The 27,753-nt window shown below is 47.4% G+C and overlaps 1 protein-coding gene across 1 annotated transcript in view; it reads right to left on the bottom strand.

Annotated features, from left to right (window-relative positions):
- The window catches only part of Casq2 (calsequestrin 2), a 57,876-nt gene that overhangs the window by 9,064 nt on the left and 21,059 nt on the right, over positions 1-27,753 (bottom strand). The window contains exons 3-8 of the mRNA XM_051165462.1: positions 27,073-27,173; positions 24,452-24,563; positions 18,422-18,495; positions 12,489-12,619; positions 11,403-11,448; positions 4,195-4,249 (exon numbers count right to left, since the gene is read on the bottom strand). Coding sequence (XP_051021419.1) covers positions 4,195-4,249; positions 11,403-11,448; positions 12,489-12,619; positions 18,422-18,495; positions 24,452-24,563; positions 27,073-27,173 — 519 coding nt within the window. The remainder of the gene's footprint in view (positions 1-4,194; positions 4,250-11,402; positions 11,449-12,488; positions 12,620-18,421; positions 18,496-24,451; positions 24,564-27,072; positions 27,174-27,753) is intronic.

Here is a 27,753-nt window from a genome sequence, read left to right as displayed (position 1 = left end):
CCGAGCACAGCAGCCTCAGAAAAAGATGCGGGCAGAGGAGGGTGGGATGGAGCAGGCAGCAAGTGCAGAGGGTCTGGGAATGCCCTACTGTCCTTCCCAGCCGGCTCTGTCTCTAGGCACAGAGATGAGAGCTCACAGTAAGAGAAGCCTGCAGGCCGTGCTGTCAAGCCCAGAGAGCAGGCATGGCTTCCTATCAGGACGACCCTCCTCCTCTCAGCCTTCTGCCAAGGGGGGAATCTCCTCTCAGCCTTCTGCCAAGGGGGGAACACAAACTCTGGCTGGAAAGGTCAGAGCTGTAAGGAGAGGTCTTGGCACCAGGTCACTGAAGAGACAGCCCCCCAAGTTCACAGTCTGCATCTGAGAATGTGAGGAGGCCTCAGGAGGGCAACACATCACCAATGAGATGCGCAAGCTGCCCAGTGCTTTGGTTCTTGGCTCAGACTCGCTTCTGTGCCATGCTCTTCTGCTCTACCAGCCCTTGTCCCTTCCCCATAGCTATCTGTCTCATATCTTCCCTCCTTCCCTCCCTCCCTCCCTTTTTTCCTCCTTTCCCCCCAACCCCCATCTCTCTCTTCCCTAGGGATGCCTTTCCCACTTCCTTGCTCCTCTGTATCTTATCTGTTACCTGGCATCTTTTGTTTTTGTTTTTTGCTTTTTTAAATCATTACAAGGACCACATCCAAGAGTAGGCCTCAGTAAGGATCACGTCCCTCTCCTGCCATGCCTCTAACCTTGTGATCTTGTGCACACCATGGAAGTGTCTTCTGCCTCCTGAACTGTGACTCTGTTTTCTTGTGGTGAGATCGCTAAAGGCAGAGAGTTGGAGAAGGGCAGCGCAGAAGGAGGGAGACACAGGGAATGATCTCCTGGCTGTGAGATGTTGCCTGGGAGGCTTAGAAGTATGCCTGCCCTGTGGTTAAGGGTGTGGGCTGCGAAGCCAGACAGCCTCTCTCCACTTCGCTTCTCCCCAGCCCGGGAACCTCCCTCGCCTTCAGCATCCTCAGTTGTAAAATGAGAATAAAAATTAAAGCCTCCTTATTGCCACCTTCATTCTTACTCCTGATGCATTGGGATGTCGTAAGGGCTTGGCTGCCATGCCAACCTGGGCTTAGAGATGTGCTCCAAGTAGCCTTTAAGACTCACTGCTCTCGTCCAACACCAAAATAATAAATGATAATTGTTACACACATATCACAGAGTGGCCTCAGGGTTAGCGTGACCATCTCGTCACAGCTCTTCAAGAAGCATCTGCTGTCCTGGACTTAACCACCTTCCCCTTTCAGAAAGTGGGTGCAGCCTGGTTAGGCCATAGGCTTGTGGGAGACCTATTAGCAAGAGCAAAGGAATGTGAGTAGCTGTCTGCAGGAAACGCACTGTCCAGGACCCCAGGAAACCTGGAGGGTGGGGTGGGGGTGGCAGATTGCACACCGCTGCCCAGCAGGTGAACGCTGCCTGACCACAGAGTAGAGGTGAGGACTTTCATCAGAGCCCCTTTCAGTTAGCACCCTGGACGCGAAGGCACACCCCACAGCCACTGAGAGGCCCCGCTGCTGACCTCCCCACCCAGCCAGCACTGCTGGGCTCCCCAGGGACAAGCCCCAGCTTGGGATTTGGAGAACAGGCAGCGCTCCAGGGCCCAGGGGTATTTGCACAGGGAGGAGGTGGAAGTGGTTTCAGCAGCTTGATTCATGACTGCAGCAATCTCTGTCAAACAGGTTTCTGCAGTTTAGGGACACCTCTTTGTTCTATTGTTCCAGACAGCCAGACAGGCCTCCCTGCAAGCCTGAGAAGGAGGCAGGGGGCCGGCAAGGAAGCCCCCTGGAGTCTTGCCAGCAGGCAGCTGCCAGCAGCAACTCTGATCACACAACACCGAGGATCCCATTCTGCCTGATTACAGCCTGTAAACCTTGCGAGCTGGGGGAGCCAGGATCTGTAAAAAGCAGTTGACACTACAGTAAAAACAAAAACAACAACAACAACAAAAAAAACCCCAGACCCCCTTTGAGGAGCATTCCCAGCTCTGCAAGTCTATGATGGGAAATCTGGCACACCCATGGACATTTACAAGACCAGCTCCCAGATAATTTGGTTTTGATGCAATAGAAGATTACTCAGCCTCAAAAAATAGTCAAATACTGATAGATACTATATATAGTGGGAATTACTATATATATTGGGAATACATACATACATATGCATATATGTGTATATATTATGCTAGATACTAAAGTCTATATATTATATGACTCCATTTATAGGAAATATCCAGAACAGACAGGTAGACCAATAATAATGGTGCATATCACTCGTGGTGAGGGTCAGTAACAGGAGCAGCCATCAGTGGGTATTGTTGGTAAAGGCCTGGAGTGAGATGGCGCTGACATCTGCACAGCCTTGTGAGTGTAAAATCCCCACTCAGATGTTATTTTAAAAGAGGGACTGTTCTGGTGTGTGGGTTATCTTGATTTTTAAAAACCACACGATTAAGAAAGGTCTAAGTGTTTGTTGCACAAACATTTGCTGGACCCCTGCGCTGACAGGCTTGTGCTGGTGGTGGGGACGATGGGTCCTTTCTTCACAGAGTCCCCGTGTTCTCTGCAATTGGGTTGAGCCTCTTTGACTCTGTGTTTCTTGGTCTGAAACTAAGATCTTTTTTGTTCTTGTTGGTTGGCTGGCTGGTTTGGGGTTTGTTGTTTGTTTGTTTTGAGACAGGGTTTCATGTAGCCCAGGCTAGCCTTGGATTTGATGCATATCTGAGGAAGACTTTGAATTTCTGATCCTCCTATCTCTACTGAGATCACAGGCCAGCACCCAGTTTTCTCAGTGCTCAGGAAGGAGGCCAGGACTTCAGGCATGCTAGGCTAGCGCACCCCAGTCCTGGCTGAATCTCTGTTGGAGCTCTTCTCCTGATATTGTCCTACTGCCATGGCTGAAGTTCCTGACGAACACCATATAATTCCCCAGTAAGCTGGCGATGCACGGTGACTTGCCCCAGAGCAGAGTGCACACATTTTGCCTATCTGCACTCTCACCTTCCCCCGGGAGGCTCGGACTTGTGGATTACGGGAAACTAGCATTTTGCATCTTGCAGAAACCATCGTTCTTGCCCTTGTCTCTCCATCAGTGTTCATCACAGGGACACCAGGCAAGATGTCCACAGTGCAAACCTAGTGAAGTTGCCTCACTCTTCCCTGGTAGAGAGCCGTTGGCACTCTAAAAGCAGGCCGCTTGCTCTACCCTGTCCTCACTTTTCAGCAGATGTCTCTAGGCACAAATGGTGTTTTACAGTGGGAACACATGTGTTTATCATTATGTTAAGGTAGGATTGGTTTATATAGGTTTGATGATAAACTGACAAACATTTAATGTGAACAGAAACACACACACACACACACACACACACACACACACACACACACACACACACACACACCCTATAAGATGAGAATTTTTTTCAGTGCTCTCCCTGTGTGCTCATTCCCAATTTCAGTAGCTGAACACAATGTCTCAAGTTACCCAAGCTGGCCTTGAACTGCTGATGTTCCTGTCCCCTGCCCAAAGCTGGGGTCGCATGCCCACTGTGAACTTTCTTTGAAATTCTGCTGTTCCCTTAGCCAACTTTACCACTGAAGACACACTCATAACCTACCAGGTGACCAGTAGAGAGGTTGGTATCTTTTTTCTTTGTTTGTTTTTTGTTTTGTTTTCTGTTTTTCAAGATAGGGTTTCTCTGTGTAGGCTTGGCTGTCCTGGACTCGCTTTGTAGACTAGGCTGGCCTCGAACTCACAGCGATCCACCTGCCTCTGCATCCCAAATGTTGGGATTAAAGGCATGCGCCACGACGCCCACCTGAGAGGTCAGTATCTTGCTATTGAACTAGAACCCCATAAGGGCTTAAAAAGGTGAGAAGCCAATTCCTAACAACAGCAAAGCAGATTTGGTGTAGGAGGGAGATGGGGTGGAGACAGGGTGGAGACAGGGTGGGGATGGGGTGGAGACGGGGTGGAGAGGGCAGAGATGGGTTGTGGCTGGGGTGGGGATGGGGCACGCACGGGTCGGTTGTGGGGAGGGGCTGGGGTGGGGCTGGGGCAGAGACGGGACAAGGGGGGGTGATGGGGGGGGCTGGGTGGAGGCTGTGTTTGAAGGGGCGGGGGAAGGGGTGGGTGTGTGGTGGAGATGGGAAGGCGTCCTACCTGGGTCACTCTTCTCAGCAAAGGCCACAATGTGGATTCCATTCAGGTCATCTTCCTGAAGGAAAAAAAAAAAAAAAAATCAAAGTTTCCTCTTAGGAGGAGAGACACACATGCAAGCTAGCAGGGAAAAGGGGACAGGGGAAGGATACAGGAAATGGGCAGGGATGGAGAATGGACACTAAGACACAAATGAGCAGGACAGGCACACAAAAAGAAAACAGATGCTAAAAACACTTAAAGAAAAGAGATGCTGATGGGCACACGGGACTTCAATGAGTGACTAGAATCAATGGGTTTTTAAGACAGGACAGCAAACGTAGCAGCATTAAATATGTCTCACTCCTGTAGTCTGGCGAGTCCCAAGAGCAGCAGTAAAGACAAAATTGGGAAGAGCATGATGAATCTGCCTTACCAGAGGCTCCACGGGCAACAGAAACTCCAAAAACAGCTCTATTGAATGTGACAGTTTCAAGGCGGGCTTTCAAGTGTGAGTTTCAAGGTTCCCCACCGGGAGATATCATCAGGGACAGACCAGATCACAAGGGCTCCTGATCAGGGCTGGCAGCTCCTAACTGCCCCCCGCCCCCGGGCCGGAAAAGAACACTCAGCTCAACTGGGATCAGGCCACGCAGGAAGTGAGGGTTCAACCAAATAAGACTGTGGAAAAGCAGAGCCCATGGGGCAAATCAGGTGCCCCTCCTGATGTGCTGACACTGAGCCCCAGGTGGTTTCTTTGGTGTCCTTTCTAGTCTCAACTGCAAATCAATAGGAATCCTTTTAAAAAAATATTTTCAAAGTGAGTCCAGGACAGCCAAGGATATACAGAGAAACCTTGTCTCGAAAAACCAAAATAAATAAATAAATAAACAAACAAATAAATAAATAAATAAAAATATTTTCAAAGGTTTTTAAAAAATATGTATGTTTGCCTGCGTGTATGTCTGTGCACCACATGAGGTGTCCAAAAAGGCCAGAAGAGGGCGTTAGATCCCATGAAACTAGAGCAGCTGTGTGCGGCCTGATATGAGTGCGAGAACAGCAAGTGCTATTGACCACTACTGAGCCGTCTTCCTAGCCTGCCACAGAAACATTTCTATAGTTGTGGGAGGCTCCAAGGAGAGTTTGGAACCTGGGTCTGTGGTGGTTTGGGGATGTCGTTGGGGAGGGGAGCGCCAGAGCAAGGAAAGCAATCTAGGGGACACATCAGCTAGCAAAGAGCACTTCGTGTTTGCACATCTGGGACAGGAAGGCCACCTGTCTGTACCGCCTTCGTGTCAATTACCACCGCAGAGTCTGGGGCAGCCTTTTGTATAGGAAATGTGACCCTCTGGAAACTCCACGCTATGAGATGGAGAAACAAAGCTGAGTGATGCTGGTGACAGCTGCTGCGAGAGAGGTATTCACTGCGAAGCTTAGTGTCATATCAGAATCCTGCTATGGGGGTGGGGAGGCCCAACCCCCCTCTCTTCCTGTTGCCACTTCCATTGATTTTAATGCTGCTGCAATCCTATCTAAATGCTAATTTTTTCCCCTTGGAGTTTGGGTTGAACAAAACCTCCAAAAATGCTAAGATAGATTAAATAGAAAATATTATTATTAAAAACAAGAGGGTGGGCTTTGTGTTGGCCAGGTTCCCCGGGGAATTGAATGTTACAGACATATATGTGCTTGCACCAGGTTATTAGGGAAACCTGACAGTGACCAGAAAGAAAGTTCTCTGTCGTATACTGCCTATGATTGCCAGACAGACTATCCCGATCTGGTCTCATTAGGTGGTCTCGCGTCTCTGTCGCCCTGCCATCGGTTGGAATTGAGCGCCCATGACTCTGTGAGGCAGGCTTCATTTCTGCCTGCCCTTCCAGAGTGCACTTGGAAATTGGTTTTAGAATTAAGAATCCATATTCATTTTCTGACAGGCTCTTCCAAGTGGGGCTGTCACCACTCTGTGGCGTTATGGGCCCTGGGTGGAGTATCGTAACTGAGGGACAGAAGAGCTCTCTGCAAGCATTTTAGGGATGCGGGGCATGAGCCTGTATCAAACACCTGTGCAGATGAGGGGCCCAGCTAAGTGCTGGGAATTTTCCTCAATAAACTCATGAGGTAAGAATCCAGGAGCAAGCCCATGAATCAGGTGCTTGGTGAGCATCGATATGAAACGGGGAGTAAGAGTGCCAAGGCCAGGCTGACATCTTTCTCTGGACTCTATAGATCACCCAGCCTTTAGACAGTGCTATCTCAAACCTTTTCTGTATTTTACATCTTGTTTTACTTGATTTTATTTTATTTGAGACAGGGTCTCACCATGTAATTCTGGCTGACTTAGAACTCCCTATGTGAACCAGGCTAGCCTCAAACTCACAGCGACACACCTTCCTCTGCAGGGATATGTTATCATTCCCTGCTGGAAGTTTGCTCTTGACTTGGAGAAGTCTTCCCTCCTCAGCCAGATGATAAACTCCCTGGGAGAAGAGACTTCACTAAAATGGCAACAATATTGGCCACTGGTGGCCCCCTTACATAAGGTTTCTGTGGCTATGATCACAAATGCACATTGAAATCCTATTCGTATCTTAAGGAATCCCAGCAACAGCCAGGCAAGGTCATGGGCGTCTATAATCCCAGCACTCAGGGAGGCAGAGGCAGAGATCTCTGTGTGAGTTCGAGGCCAACCTGGTCTACAAATCCAGGGCAGCCAAGGCTACACAGAAAAACCTGTCTTAAAAACATATAAACAATATATATATATATATATATATATATATATATATATATATATATATATATATATATATATCAAATAAAAATAAAAATAATAAAGACACAGAGCTAGCAGTGACCTCAGTGGGATTAGCTGGTTCTGTCTAGCCCAAAGCTCTCTATGCCCTCTCTACCATAAGAAAGGGTCATAAAGTGGGTAGCTTATCAACAGCAGGAATCCAGGAGGCTTATTTCTCACTGTTCTCGGGGCAGGAAGTCTAAGGTCTCCTCTACTAAGGGCTTGATGATTCTGTGGTCTTTGTTCCTCTTTATCCTTCTCCTTTTTTCTCTTTTCTTTCTTTGTTTCTTTGTTTCTTTCTTTTTATTTTTGGATAGCAACTCCCTCTATAGCCCAAGCTGACCCTGAACTGACTATGTAGCCCAGGCTGACCTCAAACTTACTAGCCTCCTACTGGGAGTGCATGCACGATACACCCTGCCCAACTTGGGTCTTCTTTCAAAGGACAATCCCAACTATAAAGGTTTGTCATGGTGACCTGTCACCTTCCAAAGGCCCTGCCCTTGACATCAGGTTTTCAAACATGAATTTGGGTGAGATGCAATAGAGACCAGTGAATGGCAGAGCAAGCGTTATGAGTAAGCATATTGCTCATGCATGCTGTGAAAGTGCTTAAAGAGGCTAAAAAGGGCCTGCGTATGCAGTGGCCATGCACCAGACTCCAAAGAGCAGGGGACATGGGACCCTCTAGTCAATGCCATCCTGCAGATTCCTCAACTTTCTGTATGTTCTTGCCTTACAATGAATGTTCTGGCTTGAGACTATAGACTTATCATCATCATCATCGTGTGAGCATGATGGGGGAAAGGGAGCATGCCACAGCATCCATGTGGAGGTCAGAGGACAACTCTGTGGAGTCAGTTCTCTCCTTCCACCTTTATGTGGGTTCTGGGAATCACAGGTTCCAAGGCCTGTGCAGCCTTAATGAGCTTAGCCATGCCGCACACCTCCCCCAGGTGTCAGGCTTTGAGACTTTTTTTTTCTATTAAACCCTCAGTATTTAAAGGCAAGAAAGCAGTATTCATCCTATCAACTCTCTTCTGATCTTAATGCAACAAGTTTTTACTTGTACACAATGTCTACCAACTCAAAAAAGTGTCCCCATCCCCTGCAGGAAGTTACCAAGGACCCTGGCTATTGACAAGTGGTAGGAGAGTCTCAGAAGAGTGACAGGCCAGCACTAAGTCTGGAAAGGCTGCACCTTGGAGTTCTCTGAATACTATAAACAACAGGTTCCCCCCTCAGATTTCACTAGCCACCGTTTTCCTAGGCGTGGTATGGTTTTGTGTGGTCTGTTGGCTTAAAACCCAACACAGCTGCAAAGAGCTAAAGATAAACTGTGCTTTAGCCCCACTAGCTTTTTGTCATGTCAGCAAGAGTGGATTTAAGTGAAGACTTTTAAGTCCACAAACTGGACTACAACATCTGGGCTTTAACTTGCTGTGGCCAAGTGGCCCCTGGAGATGTTGCTCTTTGGAGCAGTGACCCCTAGCTTGCCCTCGTGACTTCCTCAGAAGTCCTTCTGGCCAACTGTTGTCTGCTTCTCCTTTTCAAAGATGCAAAGATGGCCATGGAAGGACCTGTGCTTCCCTCTTCCCTATTTGGGAACGTGGATGAGTGCTGGCCAGATCATGTGACCAGCCCAGAATGCAGTTGAAGGAGAAATAAACCTGTTTTTGTTGTGATCCCAAGTGTGGGATGGGGGAGCAGTCTTGTGAGAGAACAGGTGAGGTTAATCCACTAGAAGACAAACCACCTCATGCAGGAGCTTGATTGTTGCCAGCTGAAAAGATCCTGCGAACAGACTCTGGGAGGAGATATATAAATGAGCCCAAAGCTGGAGGCGGGACCTTTGGAGACTTAGGATAGTTTTGGCTGTTCACTGCTCCACTTTGAGACCTCCTAGAGAGACCTGCTCCAGGGAAGGCTTTGGGGCTCCGGGCTCCTGCTGAGGTTCTGGGTTCTGGTTACTCCAGGTTCTAGCAGAAGAATCCTGCTGATTACGCCAGGAGAATTGTTCCTCGGAACTGATACTCTTACGGTTTTGTTATTGTATTCTTTAATCCTCTTTTCCTAGTGTTTAGGTTAATTGGGTTATAAGTGACGTACACTCAGTTAATAAGTTTGTAATGAAATATATTTGCTAAGAAAATTGAGCCTGGGCTGGAGAGATGGCTCAGAGGTTAAGAACACTGCTTTCCCAAAGGTCCTGAGTTCAACTCCCAGCAACCACATGGTGGCTCACAACCATCTATAATGACTTCTGATGCCCTCTTCTGACTCATATGCAGGCAGAATACTGTATAAATAAATAAATGAATCTTTAAAAAAAGAAAAGACAAGAAAAGAAAATTGTTGGGAAGGAATGAACCATTCTAAATTTCTTTTTCTCTTTTGATCAAATGTACTAAGTAGAAAGAAAGCTGAGAGTTGGTCCCCACAGGGCCAGACAGACACATGTTCTTCTCACTCTGCCTGTGCAGGGAGGGGATGTGGGCTTCAGACGCTCGTGGGCTCAGAGTCTGGGAGGGGACATGGGCTGGCCAGCCGTGGAACACCTTGTTTGGGGTGTGATATGGTGTTAGAGAGAAGAGTCTCAGGAATGGAAATGTTTCTGCAGTTGTGTTCTGTCTCTTCCCAGAGCCTAGGAGTCAATAACAGCTTCAGAATAAAGAAGGGAAAAAAAAAAAAAAGACTGAAGATACCACAGATGAGAAAAGCACAAGTGTTACCAATTTAAAATGGTATTCTGAAAGACATGATGGAAACCTGCTCTATGTTCAAGGGCAGTGAATAAATATAACAACAAAGTATGGGTGTCAGAATGTCCACTAGATACTGGGCCAGGATCAAAATAAATAAATAAATAACTTTTAAAAAGGCTATCTCTTGCAATAAAAGATACTAGCAGGACCTTTGGCCAATTTGAGTAAAGTCTGTATAGTTAGGTGAAAATTGATTTCTGGATTCTGATTGCCAAGGCTATGAGAGAAAAACACTTAAAATATTTTGGGATTCTGGATCAGCTACAGAACTCTCAAATAGCAAAGAAATATATTTACAAGTCTGTATATATATATGAGAAGAGAGAAAAAAAACAAGGTGGTAAAATATCAACATTTTAGGTCTCTGAGTGAAGAGGTAATGGAAATTTTCACACTATTTTATAAATATGGAATTATTTTAAACTAAAAACATTTTTAAAGGGAATGTTGGTGTGTACATCTTATAGCCCACAGGCCATATGGGAACCCATATAGCTAGGTGTGAATGGGGTCTGAGACAAAATCACAAACTTAAAATATTAAGAGACTTATGTGGGGGAGGGTTTTGGTTTGGTTTGGTTTGGTTTTTATTTTTATTTTTAATGTGATCATGTGCTTTAGGAGGCTGATCTTTCTAGATGACATCATGTTGCACTGTCAGAAGGCTGAACAAATGTTATGGGCGTTTGATATTCCTTTACATTCATTGTCTGCTGTGCCTTCAGAAACCGAAGCAAGGCCAATGCTAGGAGTGTCGCGTTACCACCTGTTCGTCTATTACACCCAATTATGAATTTAAATTTTAAGTAAACAAATGTTTCTATTTTAATGCCCAATACCACAGTAGCAGCCTATGAGGACGAGGCCACTTTAGAGACAGATACTTGAAAAAAATGTTAGATTCAGGTCCAGATAGCTTTGCACCCCAAGACCTAATTCTTATTAGTTCTATGTCCTGAGTAATTAGCACTGGGTGATCAAAGTTTTCCTATATGTAAAATTGGCTACAATGGCATTTGTCCTATCTCATGAGGGGGAGCTGGGAGTCCTAAGTAAAGGACATCAGCAATAGCCTCAAAAATGTCCCACAAACTCTGGTTGTTTTTATTTATAGACACCACGTGAAGCTGAGGTGGGAGGGGGTGCCTCTCCAAAGCCCCTGGATACTATTTAGACCACGTGACAGAAAGTCTGTAACACAGACCTGGCAGAGACTTGACTTAGCCACCTTCTACCATCTTCAGTTGACATTTTTTTTCAATGCTATCATTCACCAAGCACCTGCCATGCCCTGAGTACCCCATCTCTCTTGTCCTTATGAAAAGCCTATTTTAACTGGGGAAACCAAAGTCAGAAAGACCACATGCAAGATTTCGACACAAGAGTACTCAGTGGCAGATGCTGATCTTGGACCCACATCTCAGCGACCTTGTTGTAGACTTGGGCTTCTTCCACTATGCTGCCCTAGGTCGCTGGTGGCCCAAGAGTAGAAGCCAGAGACTAAGAGAAATGAATGTGATTAGTACTCAAGAGGATCACACTGGATCCACAGAAACCGGGGTTTGATATGACCATCAAGCTGTCCATGATCCCAATACTCCACCCTACTCAGTCAGACATCATAGTTAGAGGGTCACACACCTGACCAGGCTTTGCCATTTCCTTACCCATGTTTCAAACATGTCCTCTGGGCGCAGGCGACGTAGGGTAGGTCTGGAAGAAAAAAAAAAAAAAAAAAGAGGAGCATCCTTGAATAGGGATCACCATGATAGAAACTGAGCCTCAGCCTGGTGCAAATGAGAAAGCCCAGAGCCAAGCAAAGACAAGGAGGTGGGACAGATAACAATTATTCTGATGCACAATGCCAGGTTTTGTGACTCAGGGTCATCCATGAAAACACAATAGCTGCCATGTTTGCCCCCCCCCCCCAGTGCTGACTCTCTGCAGGGACAGTGAACACATTTGTTCATGTTGGGGAAGGAGAAGAGGCGAGACAGTGGGCCCACTACTACAGCCCATAATCCCAGATAGCTCTTCTCCCTTGGAGCAGAGGCAGAGGACTCCAGCTGGTGGGCCAGACCAGGCCAAGGCCTCTTGTTTGTGTAACTAGACCCTGCCTGGGACATTGCCACACCCATAAGTTTACACATGAGCAAGGGCTGCTTGTATGCTCCAAGCCTAGAGCTGAGCAGCTGTGACAACGACCATTTGACCCCCAGAAGTGTGTAAATATTTAATATGTGGTTCTTCAGTGAAAAAGCTTGTGGGTTCCCTGCTGGCGACACACCCAGGTCCTAGCCAATATCCCTACTCCGGAAGTTGTCTGTAGAATGTGTAGAATGGTCCCTGGTTATATTACTTAATTGCTATCTTATCCCATGGCCCGTGATGCTGAGAGAATAACAACTCCACAAGGCTGGGAAGGAGCCACCGCTGCTCCCATAAAGCACCTGGAATGGTGTTCCACATACAGGAAGTTGTCTTTATAAGCATAGAGTCTCCTCTGTGTCTTACTCTGGCTAGGGGTGGGAGGAGGGGCAGAAACTAGAAGGAGGCAGTCTAACCTGCAAGTGGAGAGTCTCACTCAGAAGCGATATTGACACTGGGCAGTGGCTGACGAAGCCTCACTGGCCAGCTCTGTTCCACTGGCTGTCTTAACTCTAGATTGTTGCTCTTCGTGGCTCTGGATTGTTGACTGTGAGAGTCTGTCGACCTGCCACCCACCCCCATCCTCCGTGTGTCTTCTCGGGTACCTCTGATGTCCCTTCACAAACTCCACAAGCTCCTCTTCTGTGTAAGGCTTGTTAGGGATGACAGTGGGCTCGTCCATAAATGGCTCGTAGAAGCCAACTTCATTCATCTTCAAGGACATCTTCTTCGCCACCTGTAACAGGCAGGAATCAGACAATTGTTCGTTTGAATGCTAGCTTAGAGCGGCAGCGGGCTCTCTCCCCTAGAGAGGGTGTTTGTGTGCTTTGGTAATGTGAGAGCTTATGAGTAATTCTAACTTAAATGTTGAGGTGGTAGCAGGGACCCATTTCCCTTGCAGTCAAGTTTGGCTTCAGGTTCAATCAAAGAAAGCTCAGTAGAAAGAGACTCGTCTGGAGAATGAGGGTCTAAATGTGACAAGTAATTGTTGGGATAAAAGGTGGGGAATTTTAAGTGCCCGGTTATCGTTCCCTCTGCTGTGTTTGCTGGGGCTGGAAGAGCGAGCGGACGGTAAGGCAGCATGCTCACTGGGTGGCTTTAATCGAATTAATTTGGATTGAAAAGGCAATTGATGGAAACAGTTAGAGCTCGCAGAATCACAGAATCCTTCACCCGTCCTTGACCCACTCATGTACTCTAATTGCTAGTTAAGCTGGGGCGTGGAACCTACTAGGGTTCAGTCTCTGTACCAACCTTGCTAGGCCTTCTGTAGGTCCCCAAGAACTGCCCAGGGCTGCTTTGCATTGGAGAGAAAGGCTTCCTGGAACATAGAACTTTCAGTGCTAAAAATCTGGATTATTCCCAGGAAACCAGGATGAATGGCTCACCCGATAACTAACCTCAAAGAAAGCGCCCGCAGCCTGACAGAGATTTCTCTCTTGGTTAAAGGGGCCACATGCCAGCACGTTGTTAAGGGAGAATGGTTGCTGTGTTTGCCTGCGAAGTTGCTGAGCTCAGACGCCTCTTTGGGACGTGCTTTGAGAGGCCTGGAATGTGCAGGGCTCAATAGGAAGCCAAATGTCATCCTCTAGCGCAGGAGCCATGGTCCAAGAAAGCACAGGAGGGAACAGTGACTCCTTTTAAACTGCACAGTACTGCCCAGGAGCTCACACCTTGTGGTGGTACCCACAGTGCGGTGACCCAGTAACCCAGGGGTTAGGGCTTGTATGCAAGGGTGGGCGTTACACAAGCTCTTGCACGAGGCGGTCCACTCTGTGGAAACACTTATGTCCACAAGTATCGTCGTCACCTGCTATTAATTCCAGGTCACTATATTCCAAAGACAAGTTTTAATTCCAACGCCCTATGCAGAGTTAAAGCAAACAGGTCCCATAAAGAGCTGCAGTCAGGCTGGACCTCAGTGTAAGGCCCAGCACTAGGGAAGCCGAGGCAGGAGGATCACAAACTCAGCATCAAAGTAAACGAGAGTGAGGTCAAGGCTAGTTTCCTTTATGAAGATCTATGTGCTGGCCACAGCTGCAAAGCGGTTTAGGTTGGGTCTGCTGCATGATGCTCGCTTTGATTGAACGGGGGCAGGGCTAGCACTCTGCTCTATTTAACGTACGAAGAATCACGTGGGTGAGCGATTCATCAGGATCATGTACGGAGAGGCGGGCAGGGTCACAGTCTAGGCACAGAGGGTAAAGGAAGCATCCTCTCCGGGTTCCCGCATTCCAACATCCTTTCCTTTTGAGAATCCCCTTCTCCTTTGCCGTGCTAAGAAAGGAATCTGTAGATACTCCGTGGACACTACATGGGCCCCATACATGCTTACGAGATGTTTCTTTGTCCTTCTGTCATTAGTTCTCATTAACTCATCCCACATCTGGGGAAGTAAGTATGAGCTACTGAAGGTGAGAGCTGTTCAGAACCTCACTGTCAAGCAGCACGTGCATACCTGTGTGTGCACATGTGCACGCCTGTGTGTGCACACGTGCACGCCTGTGTGTGCACACGTGCATGCCTGTGTGTGCACACGTGCATGCCTGTGTGTGCACACGTGCATGCCTGTGTGTTCACGTGTACCTGTGCATGGGGTCTCTGGTCCTTGGGTGCCACTGCCTAGGTCTACAATGGTAAGTCTCTGAATGCAAAATGAGAGTGTTGAGGTCTTAAGTTTTAGTCTGGAAGGGGCTAAGTAAAGATTTCCACAGCCTCTGGATTCTTCCTTCCTGACCACGTCCACACAGTGCCCTCACCCTGCACTTCTTTTTCTTCCAGACTTGTATAAGCGTGCCTTGGACAGCAAGGACTGAAGGAGAGCTGACTGGCTGAGGAATGCATTAGTTGTTTGCCAGTGAGTTTTTAGCAGGGTGTTCTGTGTGCAAGGCAAGAGACTAGCAAAACCTCACTCACTCGTGTCCCAATTACATAATGACGCATTGTCCTCTCAGATACCAGATAGTCCCATATGAGTAAAAATGCCCTTGCTTTCCTTTTTTTTTTTTTTTTTTCCTGTAGTTGGAATACATTTGGGCACTTTCAAGAAAGCTACTAAGGACAGTGAACATTTTTCTGGCATTTGCACACACGGGGGTTTTGACTCATGACTTTGCTGCAGTTTAACAGGCCACTTCTGTGGTGAGCAACAAAGAAAGCAGCTGAGTAGGAACCTGAGTTTTCTCCATGTCTCTCTTCTCCATCTGCCCCTTCAGGCCCCGGTGGGACTCAGAACTGATTAAGTTCATGTTTTCCCAGTGCCCAGGCTGGTAAGTACAGGCTGGAGTGGTGTGAGCTCCTTAGAGCTGACACACCTCGGGCTGCTGGCAGCAAAGGTGGACTCCAGCCTCTTGCTGCTACCACCTTACAGGGGCTGAGCTTCAGGGTAGCCTGATCTATACCATGGGGATCCGGGTGGGTCCTCAACCCGTGTGTCCTGGGAAGAGCTTGCTTTTGCTTTAAGCTTTCCATTCCTGGGGCTAGAAAGATTGCTGAGTAGCTAGGTGCCCCTGCAGGGGCCATCTGCTCCCAGCACCCAAGTTAGCAACTCACAGCCACCCGGAACTCCAGCTCCAAGGGGATATGATGCCTCTGATGTCTATGGGATTCTGCGCTCTCTCTCTCTCTCTCTCTCTCTCTCTCTCTCTCTCTCTCTCTCTCTCTCTCTCTCATACACACACACACACAGAATAAAAATAAAATAAACATCTCAAAAACTCAGACTCCCATGTCCTCTCACAATGCTAAAAAACTAATTCCCTAGAATAATCCCATAAATTAAAGTTATTTTCTTTCCTTTTAATTTTTTTTGTCAGTGGTGTGTGTGTGTGTGTGTGTGTGTGTGTGTGTGTGTGTGTGTGTGTACATACATGTGCCAAGTGGGTATACATGGAGGTCGGAGGACAATTTATGAGAGCTAAGCCTTTCTTTCACCACGTAGGTCCCCAGGACTGAACCTTGGTCATCAATCATTTGACAACAGGCACCTTTACTGCTAAGCCACCTTGTTAGTCCCAAGACTTAAAAGCTCATTAGAGAAACCAAGGTGCAGTGACTGCAGTCACGAACTACTGATTTTCAAGTGCACACCAGCAGCCGTGCCCTCTCACTGTCTTTCCAGTTCACCTCTTGATGTGTTCCTGGGTTTTTACTAATTTTCTGCCCTCTCACCTGCTCTCCCACATTAAACCCCAAATTCTACCAGGCCAATCGCATGTCTTCTTGATGCTGTTGTGTCCTGGGAGACAAGAGGCCACTCTGTCAATACTGAACGAATAGATGAGTCCACGGAATAAAGACCACTGTGCTGAATGCTTTCTCCATGTGTGAAAATCTGGACCCAAACTGAAATCTTATGTTCCTAACAGTGGCTTCTTCCCGGGCTTTTTAATGTCCTCAGTAGTTTCAAGTCTTTTTGTTTGTTTGTTTGTTTCTTGGTGGCCTAACGTCCTTGCTGCAAACAGGACTGTCTTCTGCCTCCCTGGTTTAATTACTCCTTCTGTTCTTCAGCTTTTTCGCCCCCTGCTGGACATTGTTGAGGCTGCAGCCGTGCCTTCTGCATCCCACCAGCTCTCTCTATGCACCACCTGCTTCAGGATGGGTGCAAGTCCCAGGCGGCATTAATCTGGTTCCCACAGCAAGATCTTCCACAGCAAGATGCAGACACTGCACCTTCCCAAAGAGTATGCACCTCACAAGGCCACGTGAGCAGCGGCACTTAGGACTCTGTTTTAATTGTTAGTATAACAGCTTTGGAGGGTCTCCGAATCACACTCTGGGTAAACCCGAAGGAACCTCTAAAAACAAATATGGTCCTGAGCTCAGAAAACTAGGGTGATTAACCAAGCCCATCTGCTAGGATTCTCTCTTTTCTTCCCTTCAGATGAACCCTCTTTATATATTAAAACATATATATATATATATATATATATATATATATATATATATATATATATATATTAGGTTATATAAAGACCATTTCATGCAACTGTATAATCTCTTTACACATTACTGCCCTCACCTTTCAGTGTCCCCTTCCCCGCCTTCCTTTTTGTTTTCCTAAGAAAGTTTCACCTCTACTTTCATGTCGTGTGTACTATGGGATTTTTGTGTATCTATATATAAAAACCCATGCACGAAAGAAAACGCGGTAGCTGTATTCTTTAGACTGACTCAGTTCACGCCACATGCTGATCCCCAAATGCACCCATTTTCCTGCAAACAACTTCACTCCATTCGTCTTTATTACTGAAAAAAAGGGGGGGCTCATTAGGTGTATATATCACTTTGCTTGTATTTTATGTGTATAGATGTTTTGTACGTTGGTTGTGAACCTGGCTCCTGGAGAGGCCAGAAGAGGGCATCGCAAAGCCCTGGAACTGGGGTTGTAGATAATTGTGGGCCACATTATAAGGGCTAGGACTTGAACCTGGGTCCTCTGGAAGAGCAGCCAGGGCTCATAATGCTGGGCCATCTCACCAGCCCCACGGTCCTTTAACTCCGCCTCTGTTGATGAACACCTGGGCTGGTTGTATCAGAGTTCTTTTCTTTCCAACAGGGTCTCGAGTAACCAGGCTGGCCTTGAACTCCTTATATAGCTGAGGGTGACCTTGAATGCCCTACTTATGTATGCTGTGTCGGAGAGCAAACCTAGGGCTTGGTTCATGACTGGCAAGCACTATGCCAACTAAGCTACAACATCCCCAACTCTCAGAGCCCTTTTAACCTACAGTCACGCAGTCGCCCCTGGCTCAGCAAAGCCAGAGGCCAGTGGTGGATTCAACTCTGGCTTCTGAGTTCATCCATGCCAAATACCGTGTTGCAAATGCCTCTTCTCCTGGGTCCAGACAGCTCTTTGGTAACAGTGGTTCTTGTAGCTAGCTAACATCTGCATGCCCGTGACGGGGGGTGGGGGGAGTGGGGGAGTGGGGGGTGTGGTGGGGGTAAGGGGGTGGGGTGGGGATGAGGGAGTGGGGGGGTGGGGTAGGGTGGGGGGTAAGGTGGGGGCCAACTCCAGCCACACGCTCTGCCTGTGGCTTCCTTCTCTGAGCACAGCTGGACAGAACAGAGTCTTTGACATGAGGCAGGACTCAGACTCCATCCAGTCTTACTAGTCGCTGGCTACCTGACTGTGAGTGAACCCATTTCAGTCTTTGCCTTAATTATTCCTTCTACACAGTAAGAACACTGGGCACCCTTTTATGGGCCTTTGAGAGGCTGGGATGGGACCCTGCCCATAATAAGTACTTAAGAAACAATCATTATCACCATCTTGCTGGTTTTGCTTAAAAGCTGTCCCAAGTCTAAACCTCAACCAAGTAGGACAAACGTTCCTTGAATTTAGATTATATTGGAGTCATTAGCTAGCACTTCCTGGAGGATTATGTGCTTGGAGACAGGGAGCCATATCCTCAGGAGTGGTTTTTTCCAGCCTCTTTAACACTTCTGGACAAAGAGGCAAAGAAGGCTTGAGGAGAGTGCAAGCCTTAATTGTCTGTGTCACTGAACGTGTTCAAATGGGGTTTTCATAGGTACTTACCCCCTTGTCAAAGGTGGCGAAGAACTTAATGTAAGGCTGGAAGTGCTCGGCCGCCTCTTGGAACGCTTTGTAATCTAGGAGGGAAGCCGTAAGAGAGGAGCATTTGCAAGAGGCAAGCTCCACACTTGGAGAGACGAGATGGGCATTAGATGACTGTTTAATACCATTTAAAAAGATAGTTGGAGTTGAAATTGGTTGGCGCACAGCCACCCAAGAGAAGCCCCCACTCCCACACAGGTTTGCGGAGAAGAGCAGGAAATAGGGGAAAATGAAGAAGAGGAAGAAAAAAAAAAAACCATGGAATCCCCTTCCCCCAAAAAGAAAACTCCTTTCACCCAAACACATGGAGTTGAAATGTCACCTGCTGAAGACACAATTTCTGCACAAATGAGCCAGAAGTAGGAAGGAAACTCCCTGTGCTGTGTTTACAATGAAGAGAAAACACGGCCCCATAAAGCGCTTTAGGCTTTAGGCTCCTCGGACCACCTGATGTTTGGTTTTCTCTGTTTAAAAGCAGCTTAGTTTCACAGCGTTCATTTCCAACCTCCACAGCTTATATTCTGTCTGCTCCCATGGCCCCCACCCCCTTCCACCTTCCTGCCTTCCACCACATTCCTGAGCCCTGGGGGACAGGGGTTGACAGAGATGTCCCATCTGCGCTGACAGTCATAGGGATGCCCTGTCTACACTGAGCACTCACAGTGTCGTCCTCTCTAAACTTACCCACTGCATTAAGAAGCCTTCTGACCAGGCTTGGGAGCTGCTCAAATTTATGTGTATAAACTTGTGTGTGTGTGTGTGTGTGTGTGTGTGTGTGTGTGTGTACCTAATTATTTATTGTTTTGTATTGATTTGGGTTTTGTTTGTTTGTTTGTTTTTTGAGACAGGGTCTGTCTCACTGTGTCAACTTGACTGTCCTGGAACTCACTCTGTAGACTGGGCTGGCCTCAATCTCGTAGAAATCCACTTGCCTCTGCTTCTTGGGCAAACTATGCTACCACACGCAGTAAATATAAATATTTAGAAGGCGGTTTGATAACATGAGATAAGGGGGGGGGGCTGGGAGGCATTCAGGGTGACGGTGATCAAAATACATTGCCTTATGTATATGAAATTTTCAAAGACTAAAAAGAGGTTTACTTTTAAATCCTGATTCTCCGAGAAGATTGTTTTAATTAAACCAAGCCTAAACGTGACTCCGGTTTCAAACATGTTTCCAGATTTGTCACGGAAGGAAGAAGCCACACCCATGTGAGAACACTTACTACACTGGGTGTGTCCTACCTGGGCAGGGAGCGCACAAAGTGTCTGGAGTCAGGCCTTCCGCTCAAGGAAGTGGGGGGGGGGGACTTGTTGTAACTGAGTCCTGTAACCCCGTAATCCTGAGCCCAGGCTTGCTCTTCAGAGGACTGACTGTCTTCACTGAAATTCACTGAATTTCATGACCCTTACTTGAGAATGAGGTAGACTTGTATAAGATTCGGCTGTAGATTATTTCAGAAGAATGCTGGATCAGGCAATGCTCTGGTACAAAGAATACAATGCTTGCATCAGACTTCTGGTCTGGGGAGGGCCTTGGCTTCTAAGGGCAAATATCTCAGTGGGTTAAGCATCTGCCTGAAAAGTTCCAGGAGATCTGGGGTTCAGCACTCAGGACCCACATAATAAAACCAGGCAGGGTGACAGATGCTTGTCACCTCAGTGTTGGGGAGGCAGAGACAAGTGGACCACCGAGGTTGCTGGCCTCGACATGGAAAGTCCCAGGTTGCAGAGAGACTTCGTTTCTTAAAATTTTTTTAAATGATAATAAAATCTGTTCTCTACTGCACACACACCTATAAGAACACACACACACACACACACACACACACGCACACATACTCACAAAACACATACACATGTGTGCATGCACACATACATACATACATACACAGTCACATACACACACACACACATATACACACACACAAAGAACCACAATACATGTACCACTTGTTCTAAAAGAGATAACAACAGCATGCATTTGAGTAAGGGTTGAAGCACAGGGGAATGCTGCTCTGGTACCTACTAAGAATGTGCATTGATACAGACATCCATCCCATCAAATCACAGACAGTCAGAACGATGTGATTGTGGTAGCTAAGTGTTTGGGGTAGAGGGCAGGGTTGAGGTAGAGAAGGTAGGTGGACACATTTGAAAGAGCGGAGAGAAGAATTAAGCAGAGGAAGAGCAACAGCGAGAGCCATACCAGAGCAGCAGAGACCCTCAGAAGCCCCGCCCGTCCCAGTCCCCGACATCTCTGGCAAATCTCTTGCCACCCGCATGAACCATGACCCTCTAACCCAAGAATGACCCAGGCCTCAGGAAGGCGCCTCCTTCTTCTCTGAGGAGCTTGGTCCATACTGCTTTCACGATTAAGGGTGGAGGGTGGACATGGCAGCCCATATCTTTTATCTCAGCACTCAGGAGGTAGGCGGAACTCGGTGAGCTTGAGGCCAGCCTGGTCTACATGGCAGGTTCCAGGCCAGCCAGAGCCACATAGTGAGACCCTTTCTTGAAGCAAACAAATGAAAAGACTAAAGATGGAGCAAGGGAGTCCCAGACAGGTGACTAGCTCTTCATTCGGCCTGGTCATCCAGCCAGTGTCTTCTAGGAGGCCTGAGTCTGCCACTTGCCTTTCTTGGCCTCTCAGGGGTCCGCCCCATCTCAGTGCCTCAGATCTTAGTGACTGGCTAACAGCAGGAGTTAGAGTCCCTGAAGAGGGGGTCCCTAAAGGCCATCATCCACCTTACAAAGAGGGACAAAACCAAACTGTCTGAGGTACAGCATCCAACAGATAGCTCTGGCACCGTCTGTTTGCCAATAGTGTGGCTGCAGGGGCCACAGGTCATAAAGGACTTCAAACCATGGTCCCCCCATTCCCCACCTCAGAAAGTCCTGAGGTTCAGTCTCCACAACAAGGCTGTCATGAAGGCTTGCTCGTGACTCTGAACTTCACATATTGCAAAAATGTGGCCCTGATAACATCTAAGCCTGGCCACGTAATCCCTTTTCTTTTAACCTTTGGCTCAAAGTTCTCTCTACGGTTTCACACTAACAGTAAACAGTGTATCAACCGAGAAGAGAATTGAAAACTAACTAGTGAGTTATAAACGCTGAAGAGCCTGGGAGGCTATTTGTCTTAGCTGAGCATCTAAGTAAATTTAGCTTTAAATTACATGGTTTTATGTAGCACAGGCTGGCCTTGAACTCACGACCTCCTAACCCTACCTCCCAAGTGCTGGAATTATAGACATAAACTATCACTGTTAGCTAGTATTTGACTTTAATAATTACAAAACCAGCTGGGGGATATCTGTGCATATATACCTAAGTAAAGGCATCATTGCTATTTTTCCATACGTAGTATGCTATGAAAGGATATCGCAGGGTTTCAAGCCCATTAAAGAGTCATAAGAAGTAAGATTATAACTGTGACCAAAAAGAAGAGTCACTTATTTGGAGGTAAGGATGCTTGGGTCGATAAAGAGCAGGGACCAAATCAGCTGAACTGTATCCAATGATGAGAAAAGAATGTTATCAGTGAAAGAAAAGGCAACCAAAGTGCTCAGTTCTTTTATCACTATCCAGTGTGCGGCGAACACATCTTGCATCAATGCTGGTTTTCAAGGAACTGAAGAGCCTGGCACTTCAAGCCCGCTGGGAATTGCATGCCCCTATTTTAACTCTAACACATAAAGTCACAAAGCTGCTTTCTTGGAACTGACTCAAGCCTCTCCTTCAAAATTGGAAAATGTATTATGCGATCTAATCCCCAACTCGTATCTTATTGCTACCATTATATAAGGAAAGTAAAAAACAAACAAACAAACCGGGAAGCCCAAATTCCTTGCTGGTTACTCTCCTATTATGCCTATAATCATGACCACATTTGTCACTTTTCTGATGCGGTTTGCAAGGCCTCGCAAGTAGAGCCCACTAGTTAGGTGTGTGAGCGCCAAAGTCAGGCTCCCGGAACATACATCCTGGCTTCTGCTTCCGCGAGTGACAAGAGACAGTTAATCAGACCACAGTGCCATCGTTAAAATGCAGACATCCGCCTGGGCATACCAACCTCACAAGCCTGCCACGAGGCACTCCTAGGCGCAGGCCCTGGCTAGCGCAGATGGTAATAGAAATGGAGCTGTTCTGGACTTTGTTAGTGTGGAGGAAAGGAAGGAAGGTACTGGAAAGCTCTTTTGATGCTGCCCTTGGCCTTGGTTTCCTCCCTCCCCCCCACAATCTGTCACACCATGGTTAGTGGAGGAGATACAGAGGAGGGTGGGCCGAAAGGAAAAGGGAAATCAGAAGTGATGGAATGAGAAAATGACATAAAGAAGAGTGAGCAGCTTGGTCAGGAGAAGCGCTCCCCACAGGGGCGGCACCCACCGGACCCCCTTCTCCTGTTTCAAGCACTGTGTGTGTTCTGGGGAGCTTTGCGAGAAGCACATGAGAAGAGAGAAGTAATTGGGAATGCAGAGGGGACGGCAGGCAAGCTGCTGCTGGGCAAGAGACTGGGGTGTTGGTGGGCGGACTAGGTAAATAAACAGCTCTGAAAACGTTCCAAAATACTTTGTGATTCCAGAAATAAGCATTGGACACATTCAGTCCCTCGTTATATAGTAAGTAGGCAGAAGGCCACTGGTCCTAGGGGGACCAGATCATTCTTTTTTCATTATTTGATAATTTCATACATGCACATAATCCACTCTCACTCCCTCCCCTCCAATTCTCCCCTGATGTTCCTCACTAATTTCCCCTCTCATACCATGTGGTCTTTTTCTTTGTTTGCTTTTGAGACCCGGTCTCACTATGCAGTCTTGGCTGTCCTGGAACTCACTATGTAGATTACAGGGGTCCTGAAACTTGCAGGAGTCTGCCTACCTCTGCCTCCCAAGGGCTTGGCTTAACGATGTGTATCAGTTCCCGTAGCTCACCCATGTATCTCTTTTTAAACCCGTGGAATCCACTTGGAGCTGTTGGCATGTACATGAGTGTAGACAGCTTCAACTGTCGAGTTGAACTGTCGCAACTCTCCCTCGCTGTCACCAATTGCCAATAGCTCCTCTCTGAGAGTCCCCTGGACCCACACTGCAATCATGGCTGCCTTGATGGCGTGTGGGTCTAGTGCATGCAGTCACAGCCACTGTCCGTTCATGTGTGCAATGGCCCGGATCAGGTTTCTGTTTCATTTTGTTTTTCAAAATACTCAGCAAATTAACTAACCTTCCTGCTCCCTTCTCCTTACTCCTCTTGACTCCCACCTTCCACCCTCTCCTGCCTGCACAGCCCACTGCAGTGATGCTGTCCAACGTCTTTTTTGCTCGCCCATAACCTGGCCGCAAAGCCTTCATAGGAATCTGCCCAAGGGTGTGGTGGCGTTCTAGGCATAGACTGGTGGCCGGCAATTTTCCATATTCTCTAGCAACTGCTGAGCCCATCCCCACCCAGACTTCTTTCAATCCTCTCCAGCTGACCAGGAAGTTCTCCAGCTGGTGTGCATAGGGATGCTGATGGCATCAGGGAGATGGCCACTGTGTCCCATTTACAGAAGAACCAGATGGAGAGGCGGACGAATGGGAGAGTGGAGGAAAGAAGGCATTTGTTTATTCGGTAGACTACACACACATAATAGCACGCGAGCGTGCATGCACACACACACACACACACACACACACTCATACACACATAATAACACACACAGCATCACACATTCACATACACAATCCACATTCAATTATAATCACACAAACACACGCACACACACACCCTCATGGCTAAAGAACTTGGTCTGATTTTAATGTTCTATCACTCACTGTTGATTTTGCACAATTTCTGCACATTTGTCCCTTTGCACAGGCAACAGGAAGAAATTCAGTTTCAATCGGCTCCAGAAAAAGAGATATTAAAACCGTACCCTCCGTTGAGATAGCCTGGACCACCTGGTTGGAGGCTGGCCCTCAGACCCACAGGCCTGTGTTGACAACTTACGTTCTGAGTCCTCATTCTTGAAAAAGCCAAGGAGCTTGATCTGGTCCTCGATGCGCTCGAAGGCCTGGACTTCCAGCTTGTTCTTCACGATCTCCACTGGGTCCTCAATGAGCTGAGATCACACACAGAGACATGGACATGCGCACACACGCAGAGACACAGAGATGTTTAAATAAGAGAGATCATCTCTCCCCAGTGGGGAGATAGAACACTTTAGAGTTGGAAGAGACACGTGTGCATTGTGTAAAATAAGCAGTAAGACAGAAAGATTAAAGTCCAGCCATGTTCTCTAGCCTTGAAGGTGTGTGTGTCATTGTATGTGTGATTGTGTGTGTGTGACTGTATATGTGGACACAAAGGCTAGGATATTGAGTAACCATCCTACCCTGCCCCAGTGTGCCTGGCAGCGGTCCCCCAGGAAGACTTGGTCCCAGCTTGGGGATCATTGTCCTGGAAATTATTTTTTTCCTCTTGCCAGCTACATTTTTTTTAGATTGTATCTTAAGTTATAAATTGGCAATTATTACTATACATACATATATACGTCACACACATACATACACACACATACATACACACACACACACACATACACACATACGGAGAGAATGAGTGTATAAGAGAGGGGGAGAGACTGTGTAGTGTGCACGCATGAGTGTGTGAGACCCCTGTGTTAAAATGTGGAGAGCAGAGATCACTGTCTCCTTCAGTTATTCTCTTGCCTGGAGACAGGCTGTCCCACTGGACTGGGAGCTTGCCTTTCTAGCTAGGCTACCAGCCAGCCACTCTCAGGACTGCCTGCTTCTTTCTCCCAGTGCTGGGTCTCAAGCACAAGAAGACAAGACAAACTTTATACATGGGTGTCGGGCATTCAAATCCAGGCCTTCAGATCACTGTGGGTGGTGCCACTCTGGGCTGTGGACATGGGTGCAATATGAAAACAGGCTGAGCAAGCCACGAGGAACAAGCCAGTAAGCAGCACCCGCCATGGTCTCATCCTCAGCTCCTGCCTCCAGTGTCTGCCTAGCTTGAGTCCCTGCCTTGGCTTCCCCATGAATTCAGGATATGTAAGCCAAATAAACCCCTGCCTCTCCAGGTTGCTTCTGGTTATGATTTTTCATCACAGCAATAAAAACCTTAACTAAGACCACATACTGAGAACAGAGTTCTCTGTGGTTTACAGAGATAACAGCCCCACTGGGTAAATCTAAACTCTACTTTCACCCTGATTTACTTTTGTGGGTCAGTCACACTGATTATTGTTTAAAACATGTAGACTCTTGCTTCTAGAAACTTCCTCTCAGCTGGTAAGTTTGGAGCAACGTCATGCTGGCCTAGACTTACAATGTTGCTCTTCTGGAATATTCCCCAGGACTTCTAGGTGTGGGTCAGTAAGCTAGCCAAGCAGAGAGTGTGGGCACTATATTTAGTGACCTCTTTCTGCCCTTCTCTGGCCTTTGAGCGTGTGGAGACAACACGATAGCCTGCTTGGTGTCTAGTGGAAAATTGCCAGTGCAGATGGTCAACTGTGAGCTCTTCCTGTTATTGTTGCTGCTTGTTTTAAGGACAGAGTTGCCCCAACAGAGCCCAGGCTGCCTCCATAGAGCCCTGGCTACTTCATTGAGCCCAGGCTGGCCACTCATGCATTGTCCTCCTGCCTCAGCCTCCCCAGTGCCAGGGTTGCAGACGGATCACCACTCCCAACAGGATTGGGTTCTTCGTCTGTGCAGAGCATGGGTTCCAAAGCCTTTATGACTGGCAGTGTGACTTTATGCACGGTAAAATATTTTGTCCTATTTCCCCCTCTGTTGGAACTTATGGATTTGAAGATGTGATATCTCCACGGCTGAAGGAGAATATGTGGCGTTTCTTTGGGAGCAGGGGTTGTTTCCTTAGCCATATCTTTCCTTAAAAACAAAAAGCAAACATTTTTTGTTTGTTTTACATTTGCTTATGTTGTGTGTGTATGTGTGTGTGTGTGTGTGTGTGTGTGTGTGTGTGTGTGTGTTGTATGTGGTGTGAGGGCCTATGCACACCACTGGGAAGGAATGCATGTTAGAAGACAACTCAAGAAAGTTGGTTCTCTTTTTCTTCCTTGTGGGGTCAGGGAATTGAATGTGGGTCACCAGGCTCGGCAGTAAGTGTCTTTGCCTGCTGAGGCACCTCACCAACCCACTGTCTCCCCTGTATACAGATCAGAAGATGACTCAGAGACTGGGCCTACGGTCCCCACTTCATCTTGGGTGACTGGTTAGCTCCCTCTTTCTCCATATTCCCTGGCTTTTTCTCAGTGTCACTGCACCAATATCAAGTCTGTATCGGTGTGTAACTTATAGCAAGAGAATACCATGTCACTTCTAACACACACACACACACACACACACACACAAATGCACGTGTGCACACTACCCTTGGGTCACTTACAATAGTTTCTATGATTATTTACAGGCCTGCTTTCCAGTAAAACCAGATCCCGGTATAATGCACGCACTCCTTGCTGTTTGGGGGAAGCCAACTGCCTTAAGCTATGCCAGAGTCCCCAGTCCCTCTGTTCCTGCATCAGAGCTGGATCCTCTTCTATAAGGAACGGTTTCACACAAAGCCACATGCTGCATACTTACATCCAAGAGAAATTCCACCAAGACATCTGCTGCAAACTCCCCATCAAACTCAACCGTGCGATCACCCTTTAGAACATACAGGCTGCCTTCTTCATTGAAGCCTAAAGGAAAAGGGGGCCAAGGCCAAGGTCATTCGGGTGCCAAAAAGCCCTCGCTTTATCCCTGAGTGCCAGTGGGGTCAGGATCATAGGAGCTAGCATCAATACAGACGGGTCCGTCTGTCAGGACCAGCATTGAATTTGGAAGCTGCTCTCTCCACCTCACCAATGCTTTAGTTCCTACAAATACTGCTGACCCCTGCCCTTCTCCTTTCAGAACTCATGTCCACTGTCTACCTGTCACCTGAGCCTGGCTGCAAGTCCCTCAACTACCTAACGCCAGCCCTACCTCTCCACCCACCTTGACTGGACCAAGGAGAGTCTCTCCTTGCTTCTGGGCGGAATGCTGCTATGAAAAGGGTGTGGCCAGGAGAGGCACAGAGCAGGGGTTACTTCTCTTTCCCTTTTCTCTAAACACAGAAGATTGACCTCCATCCCTGACTCCATCTTGGTGACTCCTTCAGTCAGGTTCCATTTCTGCACCTGTCTGGAGCTCCCGCTGTTATTGGTGTCCCTCCTGCTCCCGTCGTTTGTGGGTGCTCGCTCTAATAGGACAATCTCTAATAACTGGGGTGTGGTCTTC

This window comes from Acomys russatus, chromosome 23 (genome assembly GCF_903995435.1).
Source record: "Acomys russatus chromosome 23, mAcoRus1.1, whole genome shotgun sequence".
Lineage (NCBI taxonomy): Eukaryota > Metazoa > Chordata > Mammalia > Rodentia > Muridae > Acomys > Acomys russatus.
This window is presented reverse-complemented; position numbering and strand designations above follow the sequence as displayed.